Source organism: Bombus vosnesenskii, unplaced genomic scaffold, assembly GCF_011952255.1.
Source record: "Bombus vosnesenskii isolate JDL3184/JDL3185 unplaced genomic scaffold, Bvos_JDL3184-5_v1.1 scf7180000013295, whole genome shotgun sequence".
Classification (NCBI taxonomy): domain Eukaryota; kingdom Metazoa; phylum Arthropoda; class Insecta; order Hymenoptera; family Apidae; genus Bombus; species Bombus vosnesenskii.
Window position 1 is genome coordinate 5,479,908 of NW_022882946.1, and position 25,406 is coordinate 5,505,313.

At 35.7% G+C, this 25,406-nt stretch overlaps 1 protein-coding gene across 5 annotated transcripts; it reads right to left on the minus strand.

The window, feature by feature from the left end:
- Positions 1-2,091: 2,091 nt before the first annotated feature.
- LOC117233218 (sodium- and chloride-dependent glycine transporter 1-like) lies at positions 2,092-21,138 on the minus strand. Of its 5 annotated transcripts, none has more exons than XM_033493326.1 (12): positions 20,443-21,130; positions 17,417-17,699; positions 14,245-14,301; positions 11,072-11,324; positions 9,520-9,678; positions 8,864-9,071; positions 8,519-8,690; positions 7,891-8,247; positions 6,781-6,990; positions 5,540-5,881; positions 4,354-4,588; positions 2,092-2,997 (listed from the first exon to the last, which is right to left on the minus strand). In XM_033493326.1, the coding sequence occupies exons 3-12, from the start codon at positions 14,260-14,262 to the stop codon at positions 2,834-2,836; spliced, it is 2,118 nt and encodes a 705-aa protein (XP_033349217.1). In that variant the 5' UTR covers positions 14,263-14,301; positions 17,417-17,699; positions 20,443-21,130; the 3' UTR covers positions 2,092-2,833. The 5 variants fall into 5 exon arrangements, with proteins under 5 accessions (XP_033349217.1, XP_033349216.1, XP_033349213.1 ...); XM_033493325.1 differs by having other exon boundaries at positions 11,072-11,327; XM_033493322.1 differs by lacking the exon at positions 14,245-14,301 and having other exon boundaries at positions 11,072-11,327; positions 20,443-21,122.
- Between the last annotated feature and the right edge of the window lie 4,268 nt (positions 21,139-25,406).

A 25,406-nucleotide genomic window follows, 5' to 3' on the forward strand; every position in this document is an offset into this window, starting at 1 on the left:
AATAAAAGGAACTCCCCTATGTTTCTAAGCTCAGTTTATAGACTACAGAATTAAACTATCGAAGCAGCTGCTTCTCCCTGAGTCTCTTAACCGAAATAACTTCTGCGTACAACGATCGAAAAATATAAGCTTTTAATATACAAGTCAAGCAAATAGTCGACCTGTTTATGCTACATGTGACAAATTTTAAGATAGAATCGAAGAAAACGCGATTCCCTGTCTAACGATATTATTAGCTAGAAATTGCGAAATAATTAATATTTGCAGAAATTAATTTCTGAATGTTAAAAGTAATGAAACAAATAATGAATTGAATATAAAAAGTAACGGCAGCCACGTCGATATAACAAATAATTATAATTCAATAAATTTTCAAGATATGGAAGCTAATATAAATTTTAAAAAACTTGTAAATGTTACATGTTACTTTTATTTACTCTTTTCTTTTAGTATTTCAATATTAATTGCACAAGAAATTATCCATATTTATTGCTCAACAAATTATCCAGCCATAAATCTTTTTGTAGTACGTGATCCTATCATTACAATATCTCAAGTAGCGTAGTTAATTGTTTATCGACACCTGCTTACCCTGTTCAGAGACTACATCGAAGGGTAAACGTCGACCATTAACTTTACTAGCCACGTCGAAATATGCAGAGCGGTATAATTCGCATCGCATCATCGAAACCTTTGTAAGTAATTATCGTACTTCGTCCGTTTAAATTCGACCTCCCACTTCCGATCATATTGCGTACATTATTATAACGACAAATAATTCTCTTCTATCGCTGAACATTATATATCTTTGACGCTCAACAATTTAATCCTTTAAGCATTGAACCACGATATTTATTGACTCTTTGTAAAAGCTTCAATCTTACTATCATCGCTATCGGTAACGATAATTTCTAATTTAAAAAAAAGTCAATAAAATAGATCATCATAGTTATGAATTATTCTTCTCTATTTTCAGTCTGTGAAAATGGAAATAAGAGTACTCAGCTTCGATAAAATGTCATGTTTATCAGTCGTTGGAGATATCGAAAGAAGTAAACCAAAAGCATAAATAGATATCTGAATCACTTACGCTATCGTACGCTTAGTACGTAATTCTCTTACGTAATTAAAATTCCCAGAGATTTTCAATCTCACTTTAAATTCCATTGCTACGATGGTGGCAACGCTGAAAGGATTAAAACGACTAAAATAGTGCAACAATCGCGTCTTTAACAAAAATATTCTATACCCCATCAACTAACGATTGTTGCGATCTCTCGTTTTTGGAGGACATCGACAGGTGAACGCAGGAAGAAGGATAGCGCTAATCATCCTCGCTTCAGCAAGATAATACTGTCTAAGACCGCGTCATTTTTCCGCTTTCTCAGCACTTACAATTAGATTCGCTTCCTTCCCTTTTTAAATCTCCTCGACTTTCCAATTCCTCGAAATTTGCGCTCTTGAACGATCACACTTATTCTCTCGATAAACGGTACAGCGTAGCTGGTACTTAGGTATGAAACATTTCGCGAGTCAACATCGAAAAAATACCGAACGCTCGCGTAACTAGAAATGGTGCTTTACAAAAAACCAGATGGTGGCGACTGAACGTGTCGGATAACAACAAATATTCTGCGACAAAATTGTCCAGTGGATTAATAGAAATTTAGCCTGTATTTTCTTCTCTCTTTTTTTCTTTTTTTTCTTTTTTTTTTTGTGTTTTGTTTGTTTATGGCGGGTGATACGAGATTACATAGATATGAATTGCGACGAGGAGGAATTAACCGCGAACTCCTCTTGATTTTGACGGCTAAATCGAACATGCCTAATCGCACGGAACGCCTAAATTGATCCGCTGTGCAAGTGAACATTATCTTAGATAAGATACCTTACACGGGAGCAATTGAATCGTTCAGTGATTTCCACCTGAAAAAGGTGAAGTGTCATTGCTATATCTTAATAATTTGTATAATGACGCTTCAGCGTAGGTAGCGATAAATACGTAACTTTCCTCGCTAGAATACGTTACAATTATTTAATTCCATTATTCCTCTCGTTATCCTCTTGATATTTTACCGTCCGTGTGTGAGATTTTTTTTTTATCATTTTCTTTGTATTCTTCGTGTCCTTATGTATGTACAATCGAAAGCAGTGGAGTAGCGTAATTTTTCCTAACGGTTTTACATCGCAGCGCGCGTGCTGGAGTCGTGTCACAGTTTCTTCACGCAGCACCTTCGTCACATCGACAGTCTTCTATCTAGTCGCGATCGATAAATTTTTTTTAGTCCTTTTCTTTCCTACATTTCATGCGATTCGCTATACCGATTACAAGTTTTCACATACTATTTTACAACGAAATAGTGGCCATTTAATGTTAAACGACGATAACGGTTAAATATTCTTACGAGTCTACGTTGGAACTGTGAAACTTGTAAAAAGAAAGCAGAATATCAAACATCTTCTCTGGTAAAGCAAACGAGAATGAAAATGAAAATTAAGAATTTTAAAATAATTTAATAAATTACAAAAATACTTTAATTGTCATATAATTAATCGTAGATTCTATTTGAATGAAAGATATAATTTAATAGGATTGTGGGGTTCGAGTATATGAAAAAATACACCGACTATTCCTCTTTAAAAAAATAAATCCATAGGAATATCTCTCTTCTATTGGAACGTTCAATACCATTCTTCGTTTGACCGCCACCCGATCGATCATCGATCCTTATTGAACCTATCTGCGATATGCAACTACCTGTTATTGGCCTGTTGTATCTTTGGCAATAGATTTCTGGGCAGACTCATCTTTACAGATAAAATGAACATCGTGTCAGACTTGCTGGGACGTGATCAAATCGGTTTTACTAGAATTCTTCAGGATCGACGGTCCGGGAAGCTTCTGAGTGGTGCCAGACGTGCCCGAGGGTTGTATCATTGGCTGACCGTTTACCAGGACTATGGTGTCTCTCACGGAATTGTATCCTGCTGGTGGGCCTACGTTAAAATTATTTCATGAAACCTAGTAGATCTAGTAGGTTGTAACATATAAAATGTCTGATTTTATTTTGTCAATGTTTCCCAAATTTTTGCTATTTCAACAAATGTCTGTATCTTCGTAGATGATTTTAAAGCTAAAGATTTTTTATATCGTTTTAATTTTGTAATTTGTGCGTGTAGAAATGCATTTCTCTTAGCGTTTGGTGAAGTACGGAGTCGTTAAACGTCGGACATTCTATATGATACAACACGATAAATATTTGCTAATATTAGTTCGTGTATGTACATGTGCAAAGTTTTACTTGAAATTCTGTTTGGACTTCTCTAAATATGCATGACGTTATTCTACACATTGTACGCAATTTCTGTTGTTTCGCTTCCATTAACATCATGATATGAAGCTACTAATTAACGTTGGTTTATATGCAAGAAGTATACGTTATAGTTAGGATTTGCTTATCACAAGAGCAATAATTTCTCTATTATACGATGATAATTATATTAGGAGAATTTGATTATATCATTACATTCTTCGTAATAAAAAAAATTATTTGAAAAATATTCGCAGAAAAATTTTCCGAAAATGTTAGTCATGAAAAGAATTCCTTCCGCGAAATATAATTAAGAATTAATGAAATACCATTGGGTGATTAATAATTAGCAATTATCCTAAATATATCTAAATCGATCGTTATAATCCTTCACTGATGAAATTGCCACTTGTTACTTAGAATTCTATCAACCGATTTAATACTGTATAAACTATTGACATTTTGTATATGTATTTCGCATATTTAGTTTTATCATAGTTGACAGATTACTCGTCACATTTGTGCTTTACAAATAAAACAATCGTGTGCTGCTAGCGTTTCATTCTATCATAATTTGGTCGACAACTATACGACTGACGTATTATAGTTTTAAAGTACGAGGTACATATTTTCTGCAGCACCCTGCATATCCGACAATCGCGTAAATAAATGTATAAGTAAATACTCGGTCCAGACGTATCTCATTATCGATTACCGTCAGCACATGATGTAAGCGGAGACCTCTACACAAATCCGAGATAATCTTGTTTAATATAAGAAAAACACCGTTTCCCTGTGCGTGTACAGCGTTAACCTTCGCTCGGGTATAATGTCATCGAGTGTCTATCATTGCTTATTATATCTAAATTAATTATTATCTGCTACCAACCGAGTTAAATGCAATTAGAACCGAAACTGATGAAAATTGCGCCTCGTACGACCATGCATCCACCACGCCGTGCCGTGTTTAATAACGTAATACACGTCCTGTCGGATGATGTTTACTTGCACACGACTGGAGCTTAATCAAGTCCTTGATTACCTGGCGACGGTGTATGAGTGAGCGTTCTCGATGGGGTAGAAGGGTTTCTGGCCGCAGGACCCCAATCAGAAGTCGGTTGTAAAAGCATCTTCGCGCGCCACCAAACATTCTTCCCGTTGCTTTTCTTCGTTTTCCCTTTTCCTGGTCTTTGCCACGACAGCCTGTTGTCGAGATCGTCGTCATCATCGTCGTCCTCGTCGTAGGCAGGACGACGACGCCGATCCCTCAGTTGATTCTGTAATGAATAACGTATTAATGAATGTATTTCAGTCTGTTTATATTTGGAAACATTTTGATAATATTAATGAAATTGTTGATAAAACTATTAGGATACCAAGGATACCGAGCTATACGTATTGTAATTATTACGAGAAACAAGAGTCCTTTTTTTTCTTAATTCTGAAGCGTCATTTACTATGCGCATGGTTGATAGAAATATTAACACTTTATTGATCAGCTGGCTTTTGCTATAAATAAAAACTTGTCACGAGATTGGAAGGATTTTTAGAAAATGAAAGAAAACATTGACGGTTTTCTTCAAATTATCGTGCGTTTTAAATCAATCGAGATATTGATATTTTACTTTCAAAAATACTGCACTTACACACTTTTCCGGAAGTGTCAAAGCATTTTCGATATTTATTTAGATAGAAGGAGAATGTAAAGGTAAATGATCGTAAAAACAGCGTGAAGTGTAATGGATCTAGGGAGATACGATCTCCAAATCATTACTGTCAGTGTATTGTCATTCAATGCAGCTAATATTACTTCGCTTTATTATAACTTAAATAAGATCATATAGTAACTACGCACAAAAACTCTAACTCTAAACTGCCAATTGTCACGAAAAGAGGAAAAAGCTATCGACCGATATGCTAACTAGTGCACCTAAGTACTTTGTTATATTAATATAACTGTTTCTGTGTTACAATTATACATGACAAAACACTCGAGAACTGAAAGAACTTCTGCCTATGCAATCAAGGACTCTTATAATCGGCGTGCCAATAATCAATATTCCAATAATCCACATTCTATTGTATGCACCGATCCTGAAACTCTCATTCAATTCCTCCGACTTCAAGAGACCAAATACTTTAAATGTTATCGTGTTCCTAAATTACTCTGTAAACGACGACACTCGTATTTCACCGCGAACAACGTCGAACGATTTAATTTTACTTACGAGAGCCACGCCAACGATGACCAATACTGGTATTATACCGACAACCCATCCAACAACGTCCGCCCATTTTGGATAAACGTAGCCACCGTATGTAAGCGGTTCGTATTCGACCCAATTAAAAAATAGGATGAAGAAGAGCGTAGCTGGTGTAATCACTTTCCACATCCACGTCCAGAAAAATCTCCAGGGACGACTACGAGGTCCGATCATCTGCTGCACGTCGTCGAGAAATCGATCCGCACCGTAGATCCAAGCGACCAAGATACATTCGCCTATGGCGATCAATAACACCGACCAATTCGCTGCGTATTTGTCCATCAATTGCAACCAGTACATACCAGCCTGGAAGTGCAGCGAAATGTGACATTTCAATTACGAGCAATCTTTTGAAACTAACCCTCGAATGAATTATTTTTATAAATATAGTAAAATACTTTGAAATTTTCAATTTATATGTCATAAATTCGTAGAAAAATAATTTTTAAACTCTATCTCATCTTTTTGTAACTTTTCACTTGGGAAAAGAAATTATAACGTACATGGAACATATAAGCAGATTAAATATTGTGAAAAACGATAATTATTTTATTTGTCGTACTCTAATATTTCTAAGATACTTCAGAGTATAGGTAACAGATATACAAAAGGAGATAACAGCTACGAATAACACTAAAATATTCAGATTGTAAAGACAATAAGACGATAATGTAAAAGTAATATAGTTTTATAAATGGACGGCCAGTCTATCTGTTAGCTTACGGCAATAATTTAAGATACATATGAATACACTCGAAAGCTCTATCTGATAAGTATCGCGTACTTGTTATATATTAGTAGATATAATTATGTTGTCAAGTGACAAGATTATGCATTACAGATTATTAATTACAGAATATTAATGTAATATGAAATTATCTAGATATGTGAATTAGATATAATAATTAAAATACATATATATTCGTAGGTTCCTAATATTATCTTCATTGATATAATAAATTTCTATAACTAATATAACTAATATTTTTATAATGATCACGTATTTTGAATTTAGTCGTGTATTACTTGGTATTTTTCAATCCTATAAATGAAAAATGATTAAAGTTCGATGAATACAAATGTCTAGTTATTAGTAACGTTTACGAATTCTTTCTCCAACGTCTGAAATTAGTTAATTATCCTTTTTGGTATCAGTTGTAGAAAAGAAACATTCGCGGTTTCTCCTATGTACAATATAAACTTACATTGGTAGTGAAAATGATACCACCGGCGTAACCGAATACAGCTGCTGCCAGGACAACCCATAATTTGTAATTTCTCAATGCTGGAAAGGCATCAAGGATCGCTGTGGTAACAGTTTCCATCAGTGCGAATTGAGAGTCGAGACCCAAAGTGAGCAGCATCACGAAGAAGAGCAGCGACCAAAGTGGTGCAACTGGTAAACGAGCTACTACCTATTTGTATGATATATTTTTTTAATAACAAAAATATATAATTAACACAGCATACTTTTTATATATAATGAATATGATTGATTAATGCATAGTGTTTATACAAATATTTTTGTCTGATATATATTTTTAGATAGTGTAACATTTAATATTAAAGGTATTAAATACTAAATTTTAGAAAAAGAACATTTAAAACGTCCATAAATACAGAAATCTGTAGCTAGTACACTGCAGCATAAAATGTAGCAGTAGAGTGAAAAGTAAAATAACAAAATGCTGTTTCAGACGTAGATACTTTCGTTTTGTATGAAAATAAAGTAGCCTGTAACCTGATCTGTAATCCTAAAGTCTTTCAGTTCTCCCTATAAGGTCGATTTCTAAAATTTACTTCAGTCTATCGTCTTTTACTTCTTTTATCGAATCTGTAGAAATGAATTGTATAAATACTACTAATACGTAATAAACATTGATTGTACAATAATTATTAGACTACGAATATTCATGTAAATTCGTATGTTTCTAGACACAACCAAAGAAAAATAGGACCTAAATAAAGATCTACAAATATTATAACGAATATTATATATATTTTAGCGCACTACACATACATTTCTGCACGCTTAAATTTCCCTTAAATGTATAAACTGCAATCTAGTAATTATAATTACACGTGTCATTTTAACAACTCTACCGAAATGTTAATAGAAATATTTTGAAGCGCGTGAAGAGTAAAGAAAAATAAATGAAATCAAGATACAATCTAAAGACATGATCAAATACGTGATAAATCTTTAAAAAATATTCATCAAGCATAATTTCACAAAAAAGAACTTGAGCCTGATCTAAAATAAGTTTACAAAAGGAAGAACGTTTTATGCTAATAATAATTCTATATTCACATACCTCAGGATAGACAATGAAAGCCAGTCCAGCACCCTGATCGACGACAGACGCGACAGGAACGTCAAGCTCGTGAGCCAAGAATCCGATCACAGAAAAAATGACAAAACCAGCGAAGAAGGACGTGCCGATATTGCTGACAGCGACGATCAACGAATCCTTGTAACAATTGTTGGTGAATTTGTTGTAGGAGCTGAGCGTTATCAAACCACCCCAAGCAGGGCTCAAAGCGAAGAAAATCTGCACAGCGGCGTCGCCCCACACTTTCGCGGACATTAGCCTTTTCCAATCGGGCGTTAGATAAAAGAGAATGCCCTCGTCGGCGCCGGGAAGTAAAATCCCTCGAATGAAAAGAGTGATCTACGAACAGAAAACAGAGTTCTTCGTTTACAGCTCTCCCCGTGGGTTAGAATCGTCGAAAAATAGCAAATTCTGCGTGAGACTGACTTAGAGAGTGAAAAAAGGGGTGTGGGGGAAATCACTCGATATGATAAAACGCGTATTAGTAGGAATTGAAAAAAAGTTATTAACAATTATTGAAAGTATTAACAAGTATGGAAAGTGAGTCTGATTATAGAATTGCAGAAGAAAATAAAAATTCTAAAGAAGCGTCGATGAAAATTACGCTTACCAGAACGACGTATGGGAAGAGAGCAGTGAAATATACAACCTTTCCCGAGCTTTGAACACCTTTGCTCAGACAGAGGAAGACGATAATCCAAGCCAACAGGAGATTCACTGCCATCGAGGGTCGAATTGAACCTGTCTCCTCGATGCCGCTACTCATCCCCAACACGTGATTGCTGTGTAACGCATGATTGAAATGATATATTAGAAAAGTAGTTTAATTCGCAACCAATAACTTTATTTTCTGAATTATTTCGCTTTTATCACTACTGAGTCAATTACACGATGCAAAGCATAATTCTTCTTTTATTAGATTTAATAGCAATACTTGCGAGTGTACTCTCCTTACTTGAAATATTCCTCAGCAGGTGGTCTTCTAATGGCACTAGTGATGTTCTCTATAGTCAGGCCCATGGAGGCCATCTGAGTGGAATTTAAACATCTTGTTTTGAAGTAGCTCATGTTTTGAGACATACACGCCTCGGCAGCTTCTGGCATGAAGCAGTCTTCGGTGCTCCATGGTGGTTCGCACTTGCTCCATGGCAGTTTACCAGCTCCTGCACAAACCAATTAATATTTCTTTATCGATATTAAACACTGATGTTTCGATAATGTTTCCTTGGTTTAAGAGACATGCAATGAATTATTTTTTATTGCGATCGTCGCTAAATAGATAGACAGATTAACGACGACATATTTCAATGGTTTCATTATTTATTATTCATCTCTCTTCATGCTGCCTCGTTATACATCTATCTATTTTCCCAAGAACGAAAGAAAGAAGAAAAATTTACAAGGAATACCGCGAAACCTAGATACCCGTTGGCACTTGAAACGCAGTAACCTACACTCGGACGAATCGATAATTCACGCACCGTGATACTGTGTTCTCTCGTTCATAAAACTTATCAGACACAAAAATCCTTTTATCCTTAAAAAAAAAAAGAGAAAGAAAGAAAGCAAAAGATATGTAATATTATGGATAATACTATAGTTAAATCTCACCGGCCACGGAGACGAAGATGTAATAAAGGGTCCAGGCGATGATCAAATTGTAGTAGAGCATCACCACCGAGCTGACCAACACCATTCCATACCCCAATCCGCGGAGTAAGGGGCAGAAGCGTTTGTATGCTGCCACTGGGCCAAGGCTCGCGTACTGCCCTGTGGGAGAGAATATTGCAAAAGAGAAAGGAAAAAAACAGCTGAAGAAATGGATCGATAAGCCATTTGTGCCAGGCCTAGCTGTGCACCTGCAATTTACACGGAATATCGAATCGCAAAACAGGGGTCGATATCACGAACGGTTCACTGGTTCGCCTAAAAATAACGTTACGTAAGCCTGGTAACGAAGAACAATCGTTCATTGATCGTTCTATTTCGGTAAATCAACAAGCGTGGACATGGGTTGACCTTGAGCACAAGATGACCATAAGAATGAGGTTTGCATTCTTATCGCGTAGCTGTATGTCTATTTCCGTGTGGTTTCGCCTCTGTCTTTACGGACGAGATATCTTGCGACGTAATTTCGTTCATGCGAATGTTATAAGCGAAAAATCTCGCGAGATGTCTATTTTTTTCGTATTTATAATTGAACGTTGTTTTCTATGGAAAAACCATTCCGTGTATTTTGTGATATATTCGAGTCTTCTGCGAATTTATGGATAAGATATCTCGCAATGTTTTAGGTGAGATAAAAAAAAAAATAGCTGCATGCTTTTGATAGGAAAAATAAAAAGTCTGATACTATTTACTCTGCGATAGATCTAACGTTAAAGTGTCACGTCTTTTATGCTTCGTCATCGTAATGATGTAGTTTCGATGTCCTCGATGTTGCCGATCCAACTCGTAATATTTAATAAATATTAATATTTCTCATTCGATTTATGTTATTTCCTTTCCTTCTTTCTCATTTTTCTGACGTAAGGGAACAGCTGATCGCTACTCTTGGAAAGTTTCAACGCGGATTTCACCGATATAGAATTAATCGATAGTTATTTGGTGGCGTACTGTGGTAGCTTCGCGTTCCAAGTGTTCCAAGATAGGTGCGACTGTTTTCTAAGAATTTTGAACTGGCCACTACAGAACAGGCAGATTTAAAATAGAACTACTCGATTCTTTTGATTAACCATCGCGAGACTGTAATATCCGCTGGTCTTCCGAACACGAAACACGAAGAACATATTTATTTTTCAATTTCGATAATTTTACAGAGAGATTATACTCGATCGGATTTGAAAACGGAAACAACAGCTGTTCATTTTCATGTCATTCCATAGATTATGTAATACCACGGTTTAGCAGCGCGTAGTTTATATCCCTTTGCGATATACCGAACATCCTTCGCAATATGTTTTATCCTAATACTCTAGTGATTGTTAGTTACTTATTTACATTACATTAAATAAATGATATTCTCTTACACGAAAACGAAATCACTTGATTATCCAATATAACATCAAGATTCTACAGTGTCAATATAATGAAATACTTGTACATTGTAACAATGTAACAATTAAACGCTTCGCGTATAGATAAAAGGGATTACTTTACTTACCTAAGGAAAGCTCCATGAACATGAGAGGAAGCCCGGCGATAATGAGCATTATCGTAAACGGTATTAAGAAAGCACCCCCTCCGTTCGAGTAGCACAGATACGGAAATCGCCAGACATTGCCAAGGCCGACGCTGTAGCCCAGAAGAGACAACAGGAAGTCGAATTTCCCTGTCCATGTACCGCGTTCTGGGTGTTCCTCTTCGCCAGCCTGCAATGGTGCCTGGCTGTTCGCCACCGAGTACTTGTCTTCGTTCTGCTACAAAGGATACATTCGAATTCTTTTATTCCCATTCTGTCTCCTTTTACTCTTTTATGCGATAGAAATGGTTCTTTGTGCTCATCAGAAGTTCGATAATTCGTCGATGAAAGATACGGAGTCGAATTCATAAATGTTCGTGAAGGTTATGGTCAGCGGTTCTCAACTCTCGAGTTGAATTTCCAATGAAATTTGAAGTTTAACGTTCGAATATCAGAACAGCAAATCTTTCAACGTCAAACAATTCCACGATCTTGTCTAGAATCATGGGGAAATTTTAAATTTACCATTGTAATATTAACGTATCAGGGAATTCTAGCATTTCGCGTAGGAAAGTAAATTACTATGTTTACTCGTGAAGGGAAACGTTTTGATTCCAAGAGCAGGACGAAATAAATTAAAAAATTTGCATGACTGCGATATCTGTTTCTTATACTTATTCATATTTGGATACAGTAACGAATCTTGTAAGATAAAATGTTACGATACGTCTATGAACATATTCTGTAACGAGTGATTTCCATAATACACATTTCATAATGACATCAGGCAATACCGTACACGTTTTACCAGATAATAAATCAAATAATCCTTGATTTAAAATGTACTTAAAAAGTCACGAAGAATAAGAGAAAATAACGAGCCGCGACACGCTAAATAGCAAGTACTTAACTTCGTTCATGGCGTAAAAGAAATTGTAATATCGTTAACCGTCGAATCAGGTCAGACCTCCTAGAACCAGACGGATTCCGCGTATTTTCCTTTAACTCGTATTAACTTTGAAAATCCTGTTCGAACATTCCTATCTCCATCCTAGCGTCTTAATTATATTACTCGCTTTAACTTCGCCCTCTTACTTATCGATCACAGGGAATATTACCCTGGAGATTTCTTTGAAATACCAGCGCCTTCGTTGAGAACCGCTGCACCGTGTCAAGGCGAAAGGTCGCGAAATTTTCGTCATTTTCCTTGGTATCGATAGTTCCCCAATGGTCGATGGATCGACGTATGCAAACGATGTTACGTAAACGAATAGTCGAAAGAACCAAATCACAGAAATTCTACGAGGTTTCTCTACTTACAAAGAAAGATAACGCGAATAGTAACGACCATTGGGAAATCAACGCTAACAAATTGCTTCGACGTTTCGATCTGTCGTGTATCGTCTAATTTTCACGACATCTTGAACATTACATACAGATAACAGCTGGGTGTAGCTTTGTAGGACACGCGTGTCAAGTGCAACGTGGATGATTTATGGCTGATGATTTACGTTCTCCACGCCGCGCCGTTTCGTACTGTTATATTTAAATTGTCTCATTCTTGGAAACACCAATTCCTTTCGCATGCATTTGTCCCCTTCTCTCGATTTACCAAATATGCTAAATATTCTCTTCTCGTTTACTATAAGCTATTTATTTGTAACATTATTACAATTACTAGAACCATCTTGTAAATATTTCTCCACAGAATTTACAGTAAAAATGTAGACAAAAATGAAGATATCAAGATATTCAATATTTCTGTCATACTCGCATGCATTTCTTTCGTCTTCCTAATTTGTTAAGTGTAATATTGCCTGTATTTATTAAACCATTTGTTTCTAATATTTTTGTAAGTAACGTGACATCGAGATTACTAAAATTTGTCAATGGAATTTAAAGTAATTGGAAAAATGAAAAATATCGAATAAAATATAAAGGTGGTAAATATTTTGTATTTTGTAAACGAATATCAAGACACTCGGTCATTTGATAGGATTTATATTAATATGATTCAAGGTCCATGATATAAGGATTAATTCGTCAAAATTTCGTCAAGATATTTTGAACGATAGCAAACGTATAAATTTTTCATTAATGGCATTTTGTGTTCAACTATGTAGCGTGATAAAGTACGCGTGCACTGCGTGAAAGCGTGAACTTTCCATGATATTAATATCTTCTAGCCATCGAGGAAGGGCGTGATAGCAGACTGCAGATGTTTATGCAAATTCATATTCATCATGGACATAGCTACAGAAATAGAACTTAAATGCGATTTAATTAAATATCACAAGTATTTTACTTTTTGCATATTATGTCTATATATATACTTTCTATACATTTCTTGCGCCCCTAAACTTATCATAAATTGTATTGAAAATATTACTATGAATGCATAAATATACGCAGTTTATACGAGTACCTTAATTGAGATTTCGCTTAGAAATTGTACCGAGACTTTTGAAAATCGTAATAAACAATTGGAAGCCATAATTAAAAGAATATCTCTCTTGCAAGAAATTCACTAATCAATCTTGTTGTAAATTATTTTTTAACCTCGATAATAGTAATCTACATCGTTTTCTAACTTATTGTAATTGATAAAATTATAGAGTATCGAACGTTCTTCGAAAATTATTTCTACGAAAATTTATCGATGAAACAGAATTCGTACTCCGGTAATTTGGAAATAACGAAGGCGGAGAAATTATAAAAATGACGAATAAAAGTCTATTTGATATTAGCAGCTGACCTTCTTCCAAGTAAGAGCATGCTTGGAATTGATTTCGCGGAAAGTGATGCGCATTTAAGACGGAGGTGACCCGCGTTCCAGTAAAATTGCAATAAACGTTCGAAATGTCTTGAAACAGTTAGCAGGTGGTAATAAATCATGAAATCATAGCGCTGATATTAAATGCCATATGATATTGAAATTTGATCAGGTATTTACATCCGAATAATTACATATGTATAATTTTTTATATCTCGACGATATTTGTATTTCGTTTTATCTTTTTATTGTTAGTCGGTCGAAAAGATGAGGTTTGTTTTATTAGTCGAAAAAACATCGAAAGCCATCGAAAGCAAATGCTTCTATGTATTGCTAATGCACCAATCAGTGTTTGTGCTCTTAATTATTTGGGATTGCGTACCTTGCCTTTAAATTCCATTTAACAGGATCTCTTGAACATTTTCTCTTTCCTACGTCTCTGTGTACATCATTTAATGAATTAGTAAAACATTTTTTACATCTCATTCGTTTATATAAGCTAACCGTATATATTTTTCCTTAAACATTGATTTCAATGGATATCTTTGACGCCGTGTCTTTTTATTGAAAAATTTAGTTCAATTAATACAAGGATACGCGATATACTACATTATTTACATTCTCTTATCTATGTCAACTCATTACACTATCACACTTCACTAGTAATTTTTCATAGTCGTACAATTCGATCAATTTGCAATAATTTCTGATTCAATTATAATGTTTTTTTCTCGTAAACAAACAAAATTATAAAACGATAAGGTGCCTGAAAAACGTATATAGTTTTCTTTTATGTTTGTTCAATATTTCTCACAAATGCTCGTTTCTATCGTTACCTCTAATTACTAGACTTTAATTTTTACTACTTAACGTATTTACCATTTAGTGCTTAATTATCGTGAGTCTCGTGTTTACACTAATCCAAGTTGTTAACAACTTTAATTAACTATTGTCGTATCGATATTTCGCATTATCGGTGCTTGATATCTTTAGAAAAGAAGGATGCAATATATAAAAGAAAGATCTTCCACAAGTAAATAATCTTTTCTTTTTCAAATAATTTTGCTACCCTCTTTGTGTATTAGTTATCGTTTTCCGATATTACCGTTATCAAATGATGTTAGCTCAATGCTTTTCATTTTCCGATGGTTCCATTTTTCTCTACCCCGGTGTCAATAAATTATATAATAAATTGTAATATAAATTAGAATATTTACAAATTACTGAGAACAGTAGGGTTAATCTCTTGACGGTATGATAAAATGACGAACAATTCCCAATATTTGCTGCACTAGTGTCAGATAGTGTCTATAGATATATATCAAGTCTCTATAGAAAATAAATAAGTTACATACGATGATATTTGAAATACAAAATACATACTATTATATTTGACGACTTGCTCGAATCTTTGTCTCTCAGTGAATCATGTACCGGTGTAAAACGTCGTAAAAATCTCCAAAAACTTCCATAATACTTTCTACCTCCGATTTTTAACAAAAGCTAAACGAGCAAATCTCCTTTACTATTAGATAGCTAAGGGAAAGAAGAATAAAAGAAACGCGAAGAAACGAGAAGAGATTGGCAAAGAAAATGACTAACCATCCGCTATGTCAGTTCAAACAGACTTTAATCAGTTCGAACGTAAAGAGAAAAAAGATCTAAGGAATCTGTATTCGACTCTGTCTTATCGTTAATTAACCCTCTTTACCTGCAAGTTATTACGAAGAGGAGGAAACAATTAATTCGATAAAATGACCGTTTTCGTGGAAAGATTTTCATCGGACGAACGTTTGTTTGTCTGGCTGCGTAATCGACGTTCGCATTAAGGTCTTTGCCGACTTTAGTGTTTTACAAATTCTCGCGGACGATTCATTAAAACGTTTGCCTTGACGCTCAAGAACATTAAGTTTTCGCGAATCGATTAAAAGCCGAGAAACTCATTCAAGGAAATTTCATTTTCGAGATGGATCCCAGCTCTCCGCTCGGAGAGCTGTTCAGCTCTGGCCATCGATTTTCCCTCGAGCTGTGTTCTTCCTCAAGAACATCAGACCGATACTCCTCGCTCGATAGTCGAATGAAAATCCTAAATCTTCGACGGTGCGGCGAAATGTCAAGCAACGACAGGAGCTGGATGTTGCGACCGAATTCCTCGCGTTTTTCCGCTTCGATGGGTCGAATCGAATATCTTCCTTACCAACTTTCCTGGATATTTCGCTGTTATTGCGGTACGTGTGTTACAATCGAACTAGTTTCGCAAGAATTCCATTCGACGTGTATTGATTCGATTTTAATGCGAAACTATTTTTACAGAGGTCGATATGACTCGTGCTGGCAAAGGAAATAGGAAACATTACTGGAAAAATTTAAGGGACAGTACAAAACCTGCCAGTAATAGAAAATTTGGTAATTAAATGAAAATTGAATAAGATTTTAAAACTTCAATGTAGAGGAGATGAAAGCAAGAATCGATAAAAATTATTGTAAGAAAAATTGAAAAAGCAAAATTAAGGCTAGTAACTTATTTTTCATCCCTCCGAAGTAAAAGGATTAGAAGGACAAACTTTTGGAAAAGGAATAAAATGATAAAATCACAAAAATTGTAAGTGGTATTATGAAATATTGAAATGATCATTTCAAAAGAGACTTGTGTCATTGCATTTACTATGCAACAATGCCTTTTTCTATTAAAAAGAAAAGAAAACAGTGTACAAAACGAATGATTAAAGGCAAACCTTTTATTGCCACGAAAAAGAGAGTGTAAATTTAATGGTGTTGTAACGAGGACGAAACGGATGGATCCTGAAAATGAAACAAATGGAGAGGAAATTCAATGGTCTTCGAGGCGTCTGTAAAACGATGTAATTTTAAAGCGAAAATAACGAGGGACCAAGAAACAATGGTGTCCGCGAGGTTGTATAAATGTCGCGTAGCGAGAGTTGACTGGGGGTTGGCACAAAGAACGACTTGCATCTTGAACGATCGTACGGACGAGAATGCTTCGTGCTTCCTTAGTGTGTGCGGGTAATTTTCAAAATTCGAGTCTAAATCGGGGAAAAAGTCCCGACAACTGCATTCTCCTGGGTAGCTGTGAGCCGCCGCTTTCTTTCTCCTTTGTTTCGAGATCTTAATCGTCGTTTAATTTTCGTTTAATTTTCCGTCTGCCGTGTTGAAGTATTTCAGTAATATACGTTTTAGTATAATAAAAAAGAAGAAAAAGAAGAGAAATAAAAACGGCGAGGGAGAAATAATCGATATGATTGATAAAATATTAAATAAAATCTAATTTTCATCGTTTCAATTAATCTAAATTCTGAATAATTGGATTTAATTGTTTTGGTGTATAGTTATGTCTAATTCAATCTTAATTTCTATGTTCAAATTACAGAAATATACGTGGAAGAATCAAAGAAAATGATACGATTCATAACATATTAAGTAAATTTTTATTTTCATTGAACTAGTCGAACAGATTTAGTTGATTTGGTATACCGTTATGCATAGCGTGATTATTTAAATTACAAGGAATTGTACGAGAAATTTATAATACTTACGTCCCAGCATTCCAGATAGGAACGAATCCTTGGTGAGGACTCCTCCATTCTCTAAACTGGCACCGAACGCGTCTACGAAGTCAGACGAATCTTCTCCTCTTCATGCTCTGCAAACGTCTGAGAACTCGTACTGGCGCATCTGTTCTTGATTCACTAGTGTCCATTGTTAATGTATAGCTTCGTCCAAGCGGTAAACCTCTATATATCTTCCGTTTCATCGATTTTTCTACACCAATTTCTTTCCTCGATGTTCATTCTTCAGAAACTTCTTTTTGTTTATCTCCTAAAACAACACACAAACACATACATTAAACGATCCAGTGTCACAATACATTACTATCTAGTTGGAATTGCACGCTTGAAAAAATTATATTTCGCTTCAAACAATTTCCATATTGCTCGTTAACATCATTTTTGCTGTTTTAAACAAACATTTACGATCTTTCTGATCTTACGACTGAGTTCAAGCGAAAAGTTCGTATCAAGCGAAACGGTCGGTGGTGAATGATAGAAAAAAGCAAGTCGAAAAAAATCAACATCGCTAAACAGTAATTACTCGCGTCCTAATTGCTGTTATCAAGTTCACACCAGATACATGGCCAGGCAGTAACGTAGCTATTTCTTGTAGCTGACAGATCGGGTCACGCCGTATTTCTATCCCACTCACTATTTCCATCATTTCCTTTTCTCGTCGTTAATTGCGGAACTCGACCAACGATACAATCTAGTGGAAATATCCTTTACACCAGGATAAATAACACGGCGGAATATTCTTCCCGAACGGCTATGCAACCTTCGAGTAAACCGTGTGATCATTCATCTTAATAGGAATTGTCGAATATTTTATCGAATGATGTAGTGTAATTATATGTGAAATAATGTAATGCGCTTCGTAACATTGACAGACTTTCGTTTCGAGCGGCAGAAGATCCGCGATATCGACATTTATGAAAATACGATTGAAACGCTGTTGAATGCAAGTTGATTAATAATTCATCGAATATCGTAATTGAAATAATTAGAGTACGATTGAAATGATTAAAGAATTACTATTCGAAAAATGATATTCCATTCAAATGAAATCTCCGTTAAAGATGTTACTTCGTATTAAAACCACAGGGTGATTGCTTTGTTTTAGATGTTTCAATCATCCCCTTAAATTATTTGATTATTTAAACGAATTAATTATTTCGTAATACGATACACGATTTATATTACCACATATCGATTGTTCTACATTTATAGTGCCATATTATTCGTGTAACAGAAACGTGTCTCAACCCTCAAGTTGTTCATTGACGTTTCAAATCCATTCACAAATTATTCGGTTATTTAAATCAATTAATTATTTCATGGCAAAATACACAATTTATATTAACTGTTATTAACTGTTTTAAATTATAACAGCCTCCAATTGTATCCTCGAATTGTTGATCAGCTTTCGTTATCTTAAATTCATTCCAAATAATCCCATCAATCTTTAAATATGTACAGCCATGCATCGATTACCCTAACAGCTCTGTTTCCATAATCTATTTTACGATATCGTTTTAAAGAGGCGCTACAAGTCGCTACAACAAGATGCAATTTTCTCCGGAAAATAACGCGTGCGCGTCCCTCGCGGCACCTGGGAACATTCCGCTAGGGTAGTTTTCATCGAATAACACGTTCGCGGCGCAGACACCCTACAAAGAAGTGAAAACGCGGTATGGATCGCTTGCACGTTTGCATGGATGTTTATAATTTACGCGATGCAATTAGGATTAATCGAGGGTCCAAATAAAGATCGAGGCTCGATCTTGAAACTAGCGAGAACAGACTCTGAAATGGATAAATAGAATGTTACGAGGAGATGATATCAAGAAACTAGATCATGGCTACGATATTCCATGAGAACGCGGGATATGGTTAATGTTAACCGTTAGCTATTGACCTTGTCCGTGGCAAACTTTCGTCTTTAACCTGTTCGTCTGCGAAGGGGTGCGACTCAAGTGCGCTCTCGCTGCGCAAAATTTTGCCTCTTCGTTCGTTCCTCGTCGAAGATGGCAATAGAACATTTTCATAATCGTTATAGAAATTAAATATATCATTTTTATCGCGTTTCGTTGCGAGTTTGCGGATTTAAGCGTGATTATTAACTTGCAATTTGCTTGAAATATCATATATTTAATTTGAAATTGATAAAATATTGTCTAGATTATAAAATAAAATTACTCTAGTATTTTAACGTTGTCTGATAGTGATAAATACTGTTTCACAGTGTACACTTAGTATACATTAATACAAATTTTTACGAATTTTATGTATTTTAAGTGTAGAATTAATATTCGTAAATGACAATTATTTGTCAATCGATTTAATGTATACAGGAGAGAGGATCGATCCGAAGAAACAAGTTGCAAAAAACGACTTGATAATTTTCAAAAAATTGTTGATTTACCAAAGATTTAACGAAAGGTTCATGTGTCCCCAATCGTTGAGGTAAAAAGTAACTCGAGCGCGTTTAATACACGACGTCACTACAGTCACGCTTAAATGTCACCCGGCTGGCCATGGTGGCAGTTCACCCAGTACGCTATACACGTACCTTTGCTCACGGTCTTACGTAAACTCGATAGTGGATTCTACCTTTACGAAATCTGTGTCAGTGGAGCCTGCACCGAACTGTACGCGAAGCTTTCGAGTAATCGCATATCAACGCGATCTGGATCGCAACTGAAACCGAATTTATACGAAACGCGTGAAATCATGGCACTGTTCCAAATGAACAGGTAGTTGAAAATCTCGTCAATACACCTCTGGACGATCCATTTTCGATTCAAACGAACACACTAACGAACGGGAAAAATTTCCACGCAACGAGATAATCTTTCTCGAATCACAAAACGAAATTTCCGACAGTGTTTTAACCGGCGAGAGTCGACCCGTAACCGTTACGTAACCGCGGGACGAATGTCGTTCACCGAGTGGCGTTTCGTCCCGGACGAGAATCAGCCCTCGAAACGGGCGCGTTCAATCGCACGCACCTGATTATGCTCGGTGACGCAATCCAGTCGGTGCACATCCTCCACTGGGATTCCACTTGGCCGGTGGTCGATCAGCTGTCGTCGCGGCTGGCAGCGGTGCTCGCGCTGCCATCGGAGAACTTGGCGAACCCTGTGCCAAGGTCAGAGACACGCACTGTCACTGCTTCTCAAGGTCACAGCGATGAACCGTACCGCGCGTACGTCCACGGCACGACACGAGATAACACACAATCAAGCAAAACGATTCGACAAACCGAACCTCTTTGCGAACCTATCGTGCGTTCTTTCTTGTTATTCCACGTCACACCGAGTACATTATAACGTTACATGGTGTATCAAAACGATGATACCGAGACCGACACCAAAATCATGTATGTTGTATGTGTCTCTGTATGCAATGAACGAGAACAAGACGAGAAGAAGAGCGAAGAGGCAAAGATAGACGAGACTAGACGCGGCGAGACCAGACGAGACGAAATGAGACGAGACGAGACGAGACGGACGGACAGACAGACAGTGGAAACAGTCCGTGCCCGGGCAGCCAGCCAGCCAGCCAGCTTGCCTGCTTATGGGAGAGCTTTTCTACTTGCAGCACCCCCAGTCGACCCTGTCGAGCCTCGAACTCGACGGATCGATCGATATTACTGCTCCTGCGAGCTGCGTCCTACCCTAAACCTTGCACTCTCTCTCCTCGACCACTTCACCACCTACTCTCCACCTCCGAGGTGCCCACCTTCCACTACGTAGCTATCGTTTACAGCGAAACTCTTTAACTTTCGGAATGCTACTCGACCTTGCGTCGCCACTGTCTCTTTGTGCTCTTTTTTCTTTCCCCCATTCCTTCCTACTTTTCTTTTACATTTTTTCGCCTCCGTTCGTTCCATCATATAGGTAACTCGTTCGCCACGGTACACATGCACGCTGACGGTCTCGTTCCTGATGATGTAATTAGCGGTGTTTGCTCTTTTGATTTAGGTAAGAGGGACTCGTGTATTTCTCGTTTCCTCCAGACCTCGTCGTCGAGCTCGGGGTTAGTAATTGCTCGGTGCTGCAGCACATCGTTTTCGTAATAGGGATTTCTTGAAATTCTCCTCCCCATCGTTTCGTATTTCAATACGTTGATTGCCAGGTGAAATTTATGCGTACCTTTTCGTTTATATTTCGTCTACGGGACAATATCCAATTATTATAAAACATCGTATTACGATAAAGGTTATCTATTGATCGTCGAGAAACGTATCATTTACTTAACGTGTTATCTAGTAGTATTTACAATATTTAAGAGCTTCCAGACGATACGATATTCGTTCTATTTTAATCATCCTAAAATTAGAAAAACCCGTCAGATTAACGGTGACCATCCTGACAATCAACCTGTTAATATTTGTTTTCACATAGAATCTTTTTCAATATATGTTTACTAACCATCGGTAATTTTTAATATAAGCGCACCAGTGTAAGGTTTCTGTTCTTATTTTAGACTTCTTGACGTTGTGTTCTTTCGATCGCAAGGTATCGAGCATAGTTTAATGCGAAGTGTTTCACTGTGCATGGAAAAAGTGGGAAAATAAGGTGAATAGAGGAAACGAACGCCTCTTCGTTTGAGGTCTCGTTTCCAAGAAAATAGAATTTGAAAACTTGTCGAGTACACGGTGGCCTTGTTCTCGTGAAAACCGAGTTTGGAATAGGTGTCGTCGACTCTTCATCGATAACCACGCTCAACGCGTACCATTGGGAGTTCTCTAACTGCAAGTGCAGGTGTACTTGACGAATTTTTGAAACTCGATTTTCCGGGAACCTGGACCTCGCACGACAAAACTTTATTCTTTCTTTTCAACTTATTTTTGAATGTAGAATAATTTCAGGCAATTATTATTCTACGGTTTTTATTACGCAGTGGAAGGTCAATGTAGTGACGACAAGTCTATTTTATAAGCTGGGCAAAAGTATTGGTGAAATAGAAATTTTAGAAAAGTGTTTTGCAATATAAATGGTGCTTAATAAAAAAATATTGTTCTTTCTAAAATTCAATAACAATGTAATTTTTAAGAGTCGAAAAATGGTCGTCTGGTATCGACTAATTGTTTACTTATTAAATTTTTAAATCTAAAGGCGACTAATAACGTCAGTAAAAAGATAAACGCTTTTGTTAAAAATTTATTTTTAGAAACTAAAGGTAAGAACATAATAAAATAAAATTATTTGACTATTTAAAACATGAGAAGTTAATTCTAGAGAAATAACTTTCATGCTGTAAATATTGTTCAAAACGCCAACAAAAATTAAATAAACTATGTGGCCTTGAAATATTATCTATTTTTTAATGCAAGTTGACAATGTTAATATTTAGTGATGGAAGCAAGAACTAGCGTTACTTTTAACTGCCTCTATCGAGCAAAAAAACCAAATAAAAACGTAAAAATCATTCGTATGAAAAGCTTCATTGAAAAATCACACGTACAATAAACAATAGAGAAACGCTATTCGATTCAAATTTCAAGAAAATATGAAAAATTCATCATTACGGTATGCGTGATTCCTCGTCTATTTTCTTAAAACACCAAAAGTGTTTTTCCTCTTTCTGATGAAACTCGAGCGTAAAAAATTGACATAAAAAATTTGAGAAGTGGCAAAATAATTTCGAAAATAGAAGACAGAATTCTCTTTAATATTGTGTTTTTTTGGTGATTCTCTATCCAATTATACTTTTCTAGCATCAAAAGATATTTCACTTTGAATGAATTCTTATACGCACATATGATTTCTTCTTTTAAAACACTAGAAATCATTTTACTTGTTGACATGAGAACAAAATTGGAACGTGGAAGTACCAAAGCCACACTGGTTAAAAATACAATGAGGAATTAGAAATTCTTTTCTATTCGGCAAAGTGTTCAATATTTTATGCCTTGGTACAAGACCAAAACAAAAATCGAAACACAACCAATTCGAATGATTAAAAATGGTTCGCCTTTCGTTCGTATTAGAAGAAACGAAATAAAAAGTCAATGTTCCATTTCCATGCACCTTCTTACGTCACCTTTCGTACAAACGTGAACACTTCTTATATTTTATGTTCGGGTCGGGCGACCTATCTATTTGTTCATCGATCACGCTCTCTTTTCTCTCTTTTTTTTTCAACTTCGAGTCATCTTTCTCTCTTCCTTCATTGCGATGCTACGCGTAATGGAAGTATCACCGCCAGCATGACGCTGGGGTGAAAAGTCCTTTGTTCTAGCGTATCAGAAAGCAGAAAAAAACGCGTTACGATGATTTGTCAAGCCATACAATTTCACTGAAATATGCCACGGCGCGTGAAAGGAAAAAATTTGGAGCGGTATGTTATCGTTGAATTAGACAAATACACCTGCATGCAACGTGAAAAGGTTTTAAAATTATGCTTTGTTTAGGTACTTTTAGTTTGTCATAAATTTAAAACTCCAAATTCACATTTTTTTGTTACATAATTTTTTAACCTTTGTATTTCGCGTGTAGTAATAAAAATCGACAGAGCAGGTGGAATTTTAGAATGATCTCTTCTACCTTTCGCGTTAAAACAAAACTTCTGAAACCGATGAAATTTCCATTTTATAATTTCCTGAATTTGTATTTTCTATATTTGGGCAACCGTCAGCTTTCTTGGACGAAGGAAAATTTTTCTTTAATTTTTCTGAGAAATATAAATATTATAACTGATACTTTCATTGTTAAATATACAGTAGCTCACATTAGTATTCGGAACTGTGATACGCGTGACATTATTGGCGGATATACTTGTCTATAGTAGCTAACTAGTTTACTATGTTGAAAAATAAGCTACAAGTACCGTAGTTAATAGCAACAAATATTTTATTTTATCGAGACACATATTTTTTCTAAACGAAGAACGATGAAGAGAGAAACATAGAATTTACAAAATTTTCGAATATTAATCTCAGTTGTTGTAATTAAACACAATCTTAACACTATAAAAGAATAATATTTCTTTACCAATAGATTTTTTATTTACTTCAAAAAGCCATTATTTCTTTTGAAATCTTAACATGCTGCGAACCTTTAAAAGTGTAAATAATTGTTTAACTCTTTGAACTATTCACTTTTCTCCTCTAACATTTTCCTTTCGTTACAATTATGAAGAAGTTATAGTTTATTCAAATTGCGCATATCGTTCTCTGTATGTGTAACGTCTCTACGTAACGATACCAAGCTTTTTCAATTATTCGAAATGGAGGAAATGTTCAATGAAACGTTCCACATAATGAAATTTAGAAGATATTATTATTTCAAAATTATATTTCACAGAATATTTATTATTTAACACTTTGAACTGTTCACCTTTTCCCTCTTACATTTCCACTTCAATTATGCTCCAATTCGAGATACAAACCACAGTACAGTAAAACTTTCTACATAATGGAACTTAAAAGATACTTCACAGAATACCTGTTATACTGAATACTTTTTATAAATTATTATAGTCTCAACAATTCGTAAAAGCCATACATATTTACTGGCTCACATCTCCAGTATAATGTTTCGATCTGGAATAACCGATTTCAGGTCTGATTAGGCGATCGATTCGTGCCTCCTATAGAAATTTACTCGGCCACAGCCAAATTACCGAAAGTAATTTACATGGCCTAGATAATACTCGCTGTTATCCGCTCGACGTGAATGGAAACAGTCACGCAAGTGTTAAATTGGAGGATGAACAGGGCGGGCAAGAGTTCACGTTCTTGAAGTGGCATTGTGAGGGGGTTGCATTGTTGCGATTCGATGTCATCCAACATCATATCACTAGTCGGTGTTCTTTTATTTCAATGTGTAACGATAGAAAATAGGGTTCCTGATTAAATAAAAGATTAAATAAAATTTGTAGCACAGAACACGATGCTGTGTCTAATCTCGATATTCTAATTATCAATCCTCTCAGAACCGAAATGTTTTCTACTTTGTAAGAAAAC

What these genes read in the sequence shown, in the direction of transcription:
- LOC117233218 (XM_033493322.1), bottom strand. Translation starts at nt 17,464, where the DNA reads ATGGAGGAGTCCTCACCAAGGATTCGTTCCTATCTGGAATGCTGGGAC. An exon ending in GTTCATGGAGCTTTCCTTAG is followed by an intron (nt 9,679 to 11,071) that starts GTAAGTAAAGTA and finishes TCTCTCCCACAG; the next exon opens with GGCAGTACGCGAGCCTTGGC. An exon ending in CACTCATACACCGTCGCCAG is followed by an intron (nt 2,998 to 4,353) that starts GTAATCAAGGAC and finishes ATTTTAACGTAG; the next exon opens with GCCCACCAGCAGGATACAAT.